The sequence below is a fragment of the Haliotis rubra genome, unplaced genomic scaffold (assembly GCF_003918875.1).
Source record: "Haliotis rubra isolate DU_JTF1 unplaced genomic scaffold, ASM391887v1 Scf515, whole genome shotgun sequence".
Classification (NCBI taxonomy): Eukaryota; Metazoa; Mollusca; class Gastropoda; order Lepetellida; family Haliotidae; genus Haliotis; species Haliotis rubra.
Genome location: NW_025767208.1, coordinates 498,001 through 511,396, shown reverse-complemented (window position 1 = coordinate 511,396; position 13,396 = coordinate 498,001). Strand labels below are relative to the sequence as shown.

The 13,396-nt window shown below is 39.1% G+C and overlaps 1 protein-coding gene across 1 annotated transcript in view; it reads left to right on the top strand.

Moving 5' to 3' along the window:
• The window catches only part of LOC124292358 (sodium- and chloride-dependent betaine transporter-like), a 28,823-nt gene extending 15,446 nt beyond the window's left edge, over nucleotides 1-13,377 (top strand). Inside the window, exons 2-13 of the mRNA XM_046729450.1 lie at nucleotides 57-127; nucleotides 541-685; nucleotides 1,178-1,252; nucleotides 3,296-3,608; nucleotides 4,305-4,437; nucleotides 4,835-4,969; nucleotides 7,131-7,234; nucleotides 8,031-8,155; nucleotides 8,984-9,096; nucleotides 9,870-10,007; nucleotides 11,372-11,471; nucleotides 13,370-13,377. Of these exons, the coding sequence (XP_046585406.1) occupies nucleotides 57-127; nucleotides 541-685; nucleotides 1,178-1,252; nucleotides 3,296-3,608; nucleotides 4,305-4,437; nucleotides 4,835-4,969; nucleotides 7,131-7,234; nucleotides 8,031-8,155; nucleotides 8,984-9,096; nucleotides 9,870-10,007; nucleotides 11,372-11,471; nucleotides 13,370-13,377 (1,460 nt within the window). The remainder of the gene's footprint in view (nucleotides 1-56; nucleotides 128-540; nucleotides 686-1,177; nucleotides 1,253-3,295; nucleotides 3,609-4,304; nucleotides 4,438-4,834; nucleotides 4,970-7,130; nucleotides 7,235-8,030; nucleotides 8,156-8,983; nucleotides 9,097-9,869; nucleotides 10,008-11,371; nucleotides 11,472-13,369) is intronic.
• The last annotated feature ends 19 nt before the right edge of the window (nucleotides 13,378-13,396 follow it).

Sequence of the window (13,396 nt, the reverse complement as noted above, 5' to 3'; positions counted from 1 at the left end):
AAAGTGCTTTACGTGTACTGTCATTTAAATAATTTGGTATGTATATTTTCCGTCAGATACATCCATGAAAACTATGACAGAACAAGAATCAGAAGCTTGTTTGTCGGAACTTGTCGGAGATAAAAATGTAAGTAGATAATAATTACTAATTGAACTCACTGTATTTGTTGTTAAGCTGTCCAGTAAAACAGCAAATCCCTCGATCGCGTCCATGTTAGAAGAGTTGTGTGTCGACTCGAAGCAAGTTTAATCTTCTTGAGTGTACACTGTTCTTCTCTTGACTGGTCCGACATCTGACTTCTGAAGGATAGCAATCAAGGTGGTATTACTTGGGGACAATATGTAGCAAATAATGAAAAGAATAATGGTTCTTCCCAACGGACGACCAGAAATAGTCACAAACGTTCACCAAGTCACGGTATTATACGGTATGAGATCCCGAAAGGATCACATTTGTCAATCACCCCACAACACATTGCTGTCTGATCTCAAATGCATCGCCAGTGTAAAATATGAATGAAACATTTTAAATGATTGCAGGGAAAAAGTACAAATCAGGAGAATGTGGAACAAAGGAAGCCACAATGGTCCAACAAGTTCCAGGGTATCATTGCAGTGCTTGGCTACTCCGTGGGCCTTGGCAATCTCTGGAGGTTTCCATATGTCTGTCAAAAGAACGGAGGAGGTAGGTATAGTGCATTTTGATCAATGTTTAACTGACAACGAATTGTTTAATTGACAACGAAATGTTTGGTAGCAATTGTACATACGAACTCATCATTGTATTACGAACTCAACAGAACCATTTATTGTAAACCGTTTTGAACATTTTAACTTAGGTGTCCTGCAAGCCCCCGGCACAAATAAAAACAGTAACAATCATTATGTAATCAAATCACAACATAATGTAACAATGCGGAACAAAACCATCGAACATTATTCATGAGAAATCGGTTGTTCAATTTGAGATAAATGAACATGTAAACCATGTAAGCACACAGCCCAATGTCGAGGGAAAGGCGATACAGAATTTCCAAATATTTTAGGAAAAGTCTGGAAAGCTTTAAAGGTGTGAGTAAAATATGCTTACATTACACAGGCTGCGTTTACGACAAGATAAATCACTATACCAAGGAAGTTACCATTGAAAAGTGTTGCATCACTGTTTCTTTCAAAGGGGCGTTCCTGATTCCCTACGTCATCTCAACAGCTGTGTTGGCAATCCCGCTCTTCATCCTGGAGGTTGCTCTTGGTCAGTTTTCTGCTAAAGGACCCATAAAGATTTGGTCAATATGTCCACTCATGAAAGGTAATAACGGTGTCCTCCCAAAAGTTAGACGTCCCCAAAGTTAGACGCCTTAAAACAAGAAAGGTTATGGTTGGTTGCACTGAGGTTCCCTTCGTTAATTAATGAACTGAGGTTACCTTCGTTAATTAATGGACTAGTCCAAATGTACTAATCCAAACGCAAAGAGAAGAGATTGTGGATAATGACAATGACTTTATTTGACATAAAACCAAATAAGTTATTTCAACAAGATAATTATAAATGATCTATGGATGACTTTGTAATGACTTTATTTGGCATTAAAAAAAATAAGTTAATTTAACAAGATAATTTAAACGGTCAATCAAATCATTCAAGATTTAAGATTTCACATCTTTCACATCATTCACTATACAGGCAAGAATGTCAACCAAGTCTGAGCAAATGCCCAACTGCATCGAGGAACTCCATGTTTGTCACCCCTCCTGCACGCAGGGTCGCTTGCGGACGCATCAGCCTGTTCTCAGTTTCCCTGTAGACCCTCTTCGTCTTCCACATCGCCAGTGAACAAACTCCCCCCTGACTCCCCTGTTCTTGGTGTATGTGTGGCCTTGAAGGAATACCTGAGGAGTACCCTTATGTGACTTCACGTATTCTACTCTCTGAAGACCATCGTTTGTTCTCAACCCTTAGTTAGTTATTTGCTATATTTAGCGTCGCTAAATTTTATTTTGTTTTGTTGAACGAGTTTATTTTAACTACAAATATATATATTTATGACCAGAAATGTAGTAGAATGTTATTTTAGTCAGAAGTATCTGGTGAATAACTGCTTCTTTGGCGTGAGCAAAATTTCTTCGATCATTACTAAGGGTTGTGAAATTTGTGAAACTACTAAGGTAAAAAACGAAAATAATATGAAATAGGTAAAGAGTAATAGAGATTTGGAATTTAATATATATGTAGTGTAATTAATGGTTATTGTTATTGTTTGAGGACAGAAACCTGTTTAATTTGATTGTATTTTGTTAATATGTTGCTCTACAACCAACCCATGTTTAAAAACATGTTTATTAAGTGAATAATGATGAACCTATAAAAGGTTAAAAAATATAGTTGACAACAAGAGAGAACTCATTTGAAAAGTTAAAAGAACATATATACATATTTAGAACAATTATTAAAATGGTAAAAAGTGGAATTATTGTATTATTGTTTTTGTTGCTAGATTGTGTGGCATTATTTTGTATGAATGAGCTATTTAGTGAGTGGTATAATTAATTTGGGGTTTGTTAGAATGTGCTTGGGATCAGAAGAGTTAGCATTATTGAATTTGGCAAGTGATACATTTGCCGTTTGAACATTGTGAAAACACATTTGGAGAACCCAGTGATTGAGTAAGCCAGTCAACATTACCATTCTGATCAAAGTGTTTCTGTACAAATGTGAAAACAATCTCGTTACTGTATGGGACAGGTTCATTATATATATCAGTGTGTAACACTAGGTTGTAATCACAGTCACGCCTGACTGATTTGTCTGACAACTGGGACGTCTGACTTTTCGGACGTCTAACTTTTGGGAGTAAACCGTAATAACAAGTATACTTGAGTTAGGGTCTATGATTAGCGAGGACACTGCAGCTATAAAGCCAAACATATAAAATATTCGGAAAGATCAACAAATATTTTACAATGAATACCTTGTTTTCATCATTACATGACTGTACAATTTTAACTCGCTCACTCTGAAAAGTACCAATTCTTTGATCACAGTCGTTTCCTTCAATACGAAGACTTCAAAGTTTAACGACATCTAACAACCATAAAATGACCAACATGCATAGATTAAGAAACATATAGACATAAAACGCACGCTGTTGACATGTATTGTTTTAACCACGTGCCCATGTTTTCTAATTCTAACGTTGTCTTTTCAACATGTGTTGATGGTTGCACTCGCTAACATGTCAAATATGAATAAGGAATAGAATGTCTGTCTATGAGTGATGGTTTACTTTATGCATAGGTCTTGGATTTTGCATACTGGCAGTTAGCTGTATCATCGTCCCCTACTACAGCGTGATGTTTTCCTGGGGCGTCTACTACATCTACAGCTCCTTCTCCGACGTCCTGCCCTGGACTACCTGTGGCAACCCCTGGAACACGCCACAGTGTGTAGTTGTAGGCGACACTGGAGTAAATAATTCTGTATCCATGAAACCAACTCAAGCCAGTGACACATCTCCATATACAACTGCAAGCATTGGATACGCAACTTTTAACAGAACTCCAGAATCTTCAAGTGTGTTTGGACACACATCAACAGAGGAGTTCTGGCAGTGAGTCATGTAATAATGCAATGCATTTACACAACATAGGACCAGTTTACTTTCACATATAAAAACTGCTATTAGCAGATTTCTTTTCCGCTTCATTTGACCATGTGCACAAGCCTTCATCGTATCGCACTATTTTCTTTTGATTTCTGTAAGATCTTCATGCATTGTAACGCGCGCACGCACACACACACACACACACGTATATATTGACCATTTGCTACGTGATGTTGACTGAACGCCAATCGTGTCATAAATGCCTTCACGTGTCATAACGCCCCCAAAGTATAAGGGTTTATAGGATGACGTCTTTCAAGGTGTTATATCTACCTGAATTTTAGGGGCTGAATAAGTGTGTATTCTTAATCTCTGGCTAAACCTACGACAATCGCCAGTAACCAGTGAAAGGTGATCATCCGGCTGGGGAACCATATACATATAGGTCCCCATAGTCCCTAGTATGGTGTCCCCAGTTTTATGTATCGGTGCCAGATACTCAGTTTTAATGTTATATTACTAGTTTTAATACAAAAATGTGATATATTGTTGGTTATGTTTCTATCCATAGATGATAGTTTTTAAATATTAACATATATCTGTACAACTGTATAACTTGATCAAGTCACAATATGGCTGAAATACTACCGACCTGACTCACCGAAGTAAACTCACTCACTCACTCACTCATAACGTCCCCAGGAACAAGGCTCTAGGTGTTTCGTCAGGGATAGATGACCTCGGCGCTATGCAACCGCATCTCGTCATCTGCTGGTCCATCGCATGTGTTGCTGTTTTCCTATGCGTCATGAATGGGATCAAATCCCTTGGAAAGGTGACAATTATTAGTTAATATTAAATACAGTAAGTATGTAAAATATGTTCCGTTTCCATGCGAAAGGTAATTTTAATGCACAATGTTGCTGTGAGTGAAGTCTTAACGTCTTCCGAATATACTGGAGCAACAATTTTCTGATGGCTGATTCATGTATAAGGAAGTAATTCTGGACTGCCCCAGCACGGATGTACGGTTACCTCATTTGCAGTAAAACCTAATACTGCTTATCGGAACTTTCAAAATGTATATTATATACACCTGATTATGAATCTGAAGGAAGAATGACACTTTAATGGACACCTCTGAATCCCCTGTTTCCATATATTTTCGTTATCTCTTTTTGTTCTCATAGTCCTTATGTTCTCTTAACGAATGTAATTGAATCTCTATACAGGTGGTGTATGTGACAGCGTTGATGCCGTATGTCCTGCTGCTAGTGTTGCTGGTGAGGTCGTGCATGATGCCGGGTGCTGTGGATGGTGTTCTGTTTTACCTAACTCCGGACTTCACGCGTCTGCAGCATCCTCAGGTCCGCAGGCATCATATCTATTTGACTGATGCTTGTCAGTGAAGAATACAGCCTTTTGATTGGTATCGCGTTAAAGGGAAACGAAACCAAAACTTATAGTCGTCCCACCGGCGTTATTTTAATAAGACTACGTTATCACCGGATTCACCTTTAATGCGTAACGGTTGATTGATTACTGTTTTCTTTCACACTGGAATTGTTAACAATATCTAACAAAACAACATACTATATTCATAGTGAGTGAGTTAAGTTTTACGCCGCACTCAGCAATATTCCAGCTATATGGGGGTAGTCTGTAAATAATCGAGTCTAGACCAGCCGATTAAGTGATCAACAACATGTGCATCCATCTACGCATCCATCTTCTTGCACTCTGGAATTGTTAACAATATCTAACAAAACAACATACTATATTCATAGTGAGTGAGTTAGGTTTTACGCCGCACTCAGCAATATTCCAGCTATATGGGGGTAGTCTGTAAATAATCGAGTCTAGACCAGACGATTAAGTGATCAACAACATGTGCATCCATCTACGCATCCATCTTCTTGCACTCTGGAATTGTTAACAATATCTAACAAAACAACATACTATATTCATAGTGAGTGAGTTAGGTTTTACGCCGCACTCAGCAATATTCCAGCTATATGGGGGTAGTCTGTAAATAATCGAGTCTAGACCAGACGATTAAGTGATCAACAACATGTGCATCCATCTACGCATCCATCTTCTGGCACTCTGGAATTGTTAACAATATCTAACAAAACAACATGAGCATCCATCTACGCAATTAGGATATACTATATTCATATGATTAGCTGGTACTACGCTGATTGACTGTGCATTGTTATCTAACGAAATTGACATATTTATTGTTCCTATTTGTGGATATTCACAGATGTACTCCTGACATTTAACTTCTTTTGGTGGTTACAATATTGAGATTTTGTTTCCCTTCATCGGCTGCAATGAAGTCTCGATGGTTACTGATGAAACAGTTCCATAAGTAAAATTTATCCGGCAATTGCAAGCAATTATTCCAAAGTGCTTTTTTGAGGATACCTAGTAAAAGCTAATAAAATTCTTTGAATTATAGCCTGTTTTTATATTGTATTGTCCCAATAGTGCTATATCCACGCTAGATTTAATTCTAATTGTGATGTTCTAGTTGTTTCACTGTCCTTCGTCGACAGGTTTTTATAATATACATATATTCCACTTCAATGTCAAATATGTTCTCGTCACGATATGGCTGAAATATTGCCGAGGTGACGTTATATTTTAACTCACTCACTCACTCACTCACTTTGAATTTATAGTGTTGAAGGTATATTTAAACAAATCAAAGGTAGATAACCACAATTTCACACTCTTTTCGGAAGTGACATCATTTGTTCTAAGCAACCTGTTTGATTTTATGTGCACGTGTGCGGTGGTTGACTAATCTTAGTTCCTTTGAAGATATATAAAATGAGTGTAGGAAATTTCCCCATCAGGACAATTCCCCACTGGGACAATTCCCCACATGACATTTCCCCATCTTGCCATTTCCCCACCCCTGTTTTGTAACCAGTAGGACAATTCCCCACATATAAAATTGTAGTACAATAGATGCGATGGGATTAACTAATCTTGAGAGCATCTGCATCAGTGTTTGGTGCTCACGTTTCACTGAAAGGGTGTTTCTATCATCTGACCCAGAACACTTAGAGAAAAGTCCTATTTGTGGATATCCACAGATGTACTCCTCGATTAATGTAACTGCCTGACATGGTACAAATAACTTGTGTTGGTTGTTACAATGTTGGCATATTATGTTTTTCATCGGCTGTCATGAGGCCTCAGTGGTTACTGATCAAACTGTTCCATAAGTAAAATGTGTCCGACAATCGCAAGCAATTATTGCAAATATATCTAGGAAAAGCTAGTTAAAGTTTCACACGATCATGGCACTAAACGTCTTTGAATTCATAGTATTTGAAGGTCTATTTAAACAAATCACAGGTAGATAGACTATGATTAGGTTAATACCCTCAATCTCACACCCTTTCGGAAGTGACGTCATTTGTTCTAAGCAACCTGTTTGATTTTATATGCACGTGTGCGGTAGTTGACTAATGTTAGTTCTTTTGGATATATGCAAAATGTGTATCTCTGCAGGTGTGGTTAGAAGCCCTGGTGCAAGTGTTCTTTTCTGTTGGTCCTGCGTGGGGCGCCCTTATTGTCATGGCAAGCCACAATTCCTTTCACTCGAATCTCATAAGGTATGTTTTGTAGCTTTGTGTATTTGTTTCCATTCAACTTGCCCAGCGAAAGGAAATAGTTCTGTGTATGAACAACTTTTTCCAAATCATCCGATGTCGTTTCGGTCAAGATGTTAACACTGTTATCACTTGCTTGAATTTGTATATCCATAGAACTATCCCCTTGTTTGCTCATGTGAATGTGGACGACATTCTCTTACAGAGACTCCATCACCGTGACCTCGTGATGTGGTCGTATAAAGAATATAAGTAGGTGATAAATAATGACTATACAATATTGACTTTATGGACAACAACTTCTTTTATTTCGTAAAAACTTCTTTTATTTCGTGATTGAGACGTTTAGATACACATGATTGTTCCCATTACGAACGAGAAGAAGTTATTATCCACAAAGTTGTGAATATTGTGCTTCAAAATTTCCACTATAAGAAGTTAATGACTATACAAGTTTCGTATTTGATTTACGTTCCAATATTATTGTCTTGCTAATGTTTTGATTCATCCACCTAAATATGATCAACAATCCACTTTGTGTTTCCCTTGAATTGGACACAACTATTGAAGTTCCCTCCCAAATAGTGCAATTGCTCATGTGAAAGTTTTATGAGTGACATTTAGAAGCTGGGGTGATGAACAAAGGGAATAGTTCTAAGGATGTACAACTTCTTTATTCCAATATATGTGATGTCGTTTCGGTCTAGATGCAATCACCGTGATCACCTGCTTGAATTTGTATATCCATAGAAGTATCCCCTTGTTTGTTCATGTGAATGTGGACGAAATTCTTTTACAGAGACTCCATCATCGTGACCGTCATAGGCGAGCTGACAAGTGTGTTTGCTGGTTTTGTTGTCTTTGCAACAGTCGGGTTCCTGGCTCATAGTCTACAACAACCTGTGGCTGACGTTGTAACATCTGGTAAGGAGGTTACAGTTGAAGTAATGAATCATCTCGATGGAGTACTTACAGTGATGAATGCAGTAATTACAGTATTACATTTTCAATGCAGTACTTACAACAATAAGTACTGTCATTACAGTATTTAAAGCAATGAACTGTCTCGATGCAGTAATCACGGTAATGAATTATCTGAATGCAGTACTTACAGTGATATACTGTCTCAGTATAGTTATTACAGTGATGAGTTTCTCAATGCAGTACTTACATAAATGTACTTACAGTGATGAATTGTTCTCAATGCAGTACTTACAGTGATGAATTCTCTATGCAGTAATTACAGTGAAGCATTGTATCAATGCAGTACATACAGTGATGAATTGTCTCAATGCAGTACATACAGTAATGAGTTGTCTCAGTGCAGTTATTACAACAATTAATTGTTTAAATGCAATAATTATAATATTCAATTACCTTAATGCAACAGTGAATGCAGTAATTGAAGTAAACTAATGTCTTAATGCAGAAAATACACTAATTAATTGCCGCTACTGCATGACAGGAAGCAATATGTGTTAAAAGTGGCGGAATTGGACATGCATCATCAAGGGTAATCACTGGTATTCGATGTCCTCTGAATAACCTTTCCCATTTGTTGGCATTTTATACCCAATTGAAATATCAGTTTCGTAGGAAGATCAAGACACAATAGTTTTCGGAATCAAATGTAATGGGTCTGAATGTTCGTTTTGAAGCCGTCACATAAGTATATGGAGTTTGTCACAGTATTTTATACGATGTCCAATTGTTTTGCGTTTTGTTTTTAAATGTCATGAAATACACTTGTAGGTCCTGGCATTGGATTCATTGTGTACCCAGAGGCAGTTTCATTACTGCCGTTTCCACAACTGTGGTCCGTGTTATTCTTTGCAACAGTGTTGATGATGGTGGTTGACTCAACGGTAAATATGGTTAATTAGGTCCTTTCTTAATAATAACAAATAACTGCATACGTATATGAATCACCATCACCAATAGTGAGCATACCTAACAGTGAAATAGCAAATGTGAGTGAGTGAGTTTAGTTTTACGCCACACACTCAGCAATATTCCAGCTATATGGCGGCGGTCTGTAAATAATCGAACCCGTGAAGATCCGGGGTAGAATAGGTCTTCAGCAACTCATGCTTGCCACAAAAGGCGACTGTGCTTGTCGTAAGAGGCGACAAACGGGATCGGGTGGTCAGGCTTTTTGACTTGCTTGACACATGTCATCGGTTCCCAATTGCGCAGATCGATGCTCATGCTGTTGATCACTGGATTGTCTAGTCCAGACTTAATTATTTACAGACCGCCGCCATATAGCTGGGATATTGCTGAGTGCGGCGTAAAACTAAACTCACTCACTCACTGTAAATAATCGAGTCTGGACCAGAGAACTCAGTGATCAACAGCATGAGCATCCATCTGCGCAATTGGGAACCGACCCGATCCTCTTACGACAAGCATGGGTTACTGAAGATCAATATTCTAACCCGGACCTTCACGGGTTAAATAGTATGTACACGGTAATATTTTCTTTAAAAATGCCCCACAAAACATACTGGTTACAAAACACAAAGCATACATGTATATTACGTGCCATTTACATTTGTACGCGGTGGCTAAGTTGACTGTCTTTCATTCCTTCAATCTATCTGTCCATTTTCCTTTTAAGTGTATTTCTCACATATAGTTGAGCCATGTTGAGACAGCTGTTGGTTGTATGGAAGATCTGCTTCCGAGGCGGTTCCACGTCAAGCATCTGCAGACTATCATGGCTGCTGTGTTCATGGGGGTCGTGTGCCTTGCTGGTCTTGTGTTCACAACTCATGTAAGTGTGATGCATGTACTGACGTTAAACATAAATTTAAGGTCGCTTGACTTGACATACGCATTATGCCTACCTCCATAAATAGAACCTGTTGCACTCCGTCGATAACGACTTCTTTCTCCATGGACACCATACAGTTGTCTAGAAATTGAGCGTGTCACGTTGACCTTTCATATAAGGCTTCCATCCTAAAATGCATGTTTTTTAATTGTTACACATGTCTGTTTATGGAAATATGCATCAAAATCAATAGATATCATGATAAAAAGCATTCATAGAGAGTACACATGTGCATTTAGACAACAATATAGCATATTACCACCCAAAAATATAATGGTTAGTGTTCCGTTTAGTAGTTATATTGCGGTCCAGCATTTAATAGTTGTCACCTGGACTTTTCAATATATATGGATTTTTAAAACACGGAACCGTTAGTCGTCTTCTTCAACGGTTATTGCAGGCCTTGACATTTACTTTTTGTCCTAATATAATTTTTGTGGACACACATTCTGTACTTCACTCACTCATTTTGAAGTATTTTTCATAACATTTGTCCTGGACTACTATTATATATGCATTATGTTCGTAAACTACTGCATTGTACTGACATTGAAGTGTAACCGCATGTCAATCGCAAATGGCTGCATAAACAAAATCGCTGGAATAGAGTGATAACCTTAAGGTTTCAGTCTTTTTTCAGATTCATAATTAGATTTATATAATGTGCATAATAAGTTCTGATTAGCAATATTAGGTTTGACTGCAAATGAGGTAACCGTAAATCCCTGCTTGGGCAGTCCAAAATTACTTCCTTTTACACAAATCAGCCATCAGAGGTGAGTGAGCGAGTTAAAATTTAAAGTCACATCGGCAATATTGCAGCCATATAGTGACTACAAAAGATATCTAGTAATCAAGGCCAACGTTGATAAACTAGATACCTGTCAATGAAAGACAGTAAAATCACTAGATATCACAGAATTTCTTTTTAAACTGGTACGTAACCATACAGATACAGTATTCTAAACAACAATACATAATAGAAAACGGGCTATATTTTGCAAACAACTGAAGGCAGGTAACCAGACTAGAGACCGTGGGGACTTACAGTGCTTTCGCTATTTGCATGGACTAAAGCTGGATTCAAACCGTACCTTCAGTTGTCAGCAACTGTATGCAAGTTTAGCTATTTTTCTAACATCGACATATATACTGCGATTAAAAACTGTGCTATATATAACAATGATTTGAATAACGTGGGCTTACACACCCTTTCAGGGGAACAATATTTTACAGTACCCCCATCAAGGGAAATAATCCATCAGTGCACGCCAGTGTTTCACATGTATATGTACGTATTCCAGGGCGGAGTATACGTGTTCCAGTTGCTTGATTGGTATTTGGGCGCTGTGGCCTGCTACGTCATTGCTGTACTCGAGTGTGTAGCCGTTGGCTGGTGTTACGGTAGGGACAGTTACAAAATGCATTCTTATATATTAATAGAAGCTTCAAAACCCTGTCCATATTCATACGCTCATATTTGTTATAAGCTTGAGTGGATAGTACGATTCAGACCATCTCACGAACATGTGATAATAACTCGTTACAAAAGATGATATGGTCGGCGTATGGTGATCAACTGATGCACATGAGAAGCACGTGCACGTGTGCCGACAAAGTTATTGATTCATTAACCTGTGCTGTGCCGTCTCCATCCTTTCTCGCACACCTGGCTGTCCCTTTCTCTGCACTCCTCCCTCGTAACAAATAGTGAACTGTGTCAATATTTTAAGGATAGTATGTTAAACAACTATTTTATTTTCAGGACATAAATTCTGCAAAAGCCTCACAGAGTTGGTCTGACGTTTTGATTATGATCAGTGTTTCATTGAGTATTTTATGGTTTTATATACTGAGTCAAAAAGAAACTTCACAAAATGTCATTTGAAAATAATGAATAATTTTTCTCTGATGATACATCTATGTATCCGAAATGAGATCCCTATCTGTCGACTCTAGAAAAACGTTAGCAAAACCCACTCAAACCCATCCATTCGTCGTGCAAAATGACGTTAGTGCCAAATCAGGTTTTGCACGTGCAGTCGATCACGTGATCTTCGCATCGAAGTTTTCTTCATATGCACGTGTTTGCATTGGCCTCAACAATTGAAAAACAATTTTAAACCACAGTTCTAACGGTACTTGAAATGCCACGATTGTCAAATGTGCAACGTGAACGTGCCGTTGGCATGTTGCAAGCGGGAAGATCAGTTATTGACGTCGCAAGAGCAATGGGATGCAGCCGTCGTACTGTGTATGACTTGCGAGGTCGTCTACAACAAACTGGCACCACTTCTGATCTCCCAAGGTCGGGTCGTCCACGTGTGACGTCATGAGCAGAAGACCGTCAAATCGTCCTACGTGACCTACACGCAGGGCTGAGATGTTTAGAGGTCGGCTGTCCTCACAGACCATTCGAAATCGGTTGCGGGCTGCCAATCTCCATTCTCGACGTCCATATCGTGGGCCAATATTGACGCCGTTTCATCAACGTCAACGTCTGCTGTGGGCCCAACGTCACCTCCGATGGACCCAGAGAGACTGGAATCGAGTCGTCTTTAGCGATGAATCCAGGTTTACCCTCAGATTCGCGGACGGCAGGCATAGAGTCTGGGGACGACGTCGTGAACGGTATGCCCAATGTTGTGTACAGGAAGTCGGGGGCGGAAGTTGCATGGTGTGGGTGCTTTCTGTGGGAACAACCGTTCCCGACTTCTGGTCATCCGTGGAAACCTCACAGCTTCTGCTTACCGCGACCAGGTGCTCATCCCTGAACTCGTTCCTTTCATGGCGGCTCATGGCCCAGGTCTACAGATCTAGCATGATAATGCTCGGCCGCATACCGCGATGTTGACACGAAATTTCCTTCAAAACGCTGGAATCAACGTCATGGACTGGTCATTGAGGTCCCCTGACCTTAATCCAATAGAGCACGTTTGGGATGCACTTGGGAGAAGGCTTCGTGGTCTTAAGAACCAACCTCAGAATTTGCAGGAACTTGGCGCTGCCTTGCAAGAGCAATGGCGCAGAATCCCCAACCACGTGTTCACAAGCATCAGACAGTCGATGAGGAGACGGTGTTTGGCAGTGGTGAATGCGCGGGGCGGCCATACACGATATCGAACTGAGAAATTTCGCATTTCAATTCAGTGAGTTGACATTCTGTATACCCATGTTTTGGAACGGCGGTGTAGCCTAATGGAACTGATTATGGCACTGTCAGTGTACCGAGTACATCACACTGATCTCAGCAATGAAATAATAACAATTTAACCATCTTTCCATCTCTTGTTCTTTTATAGTGCCCTGAAGAAAGAATTGAAGTTTCT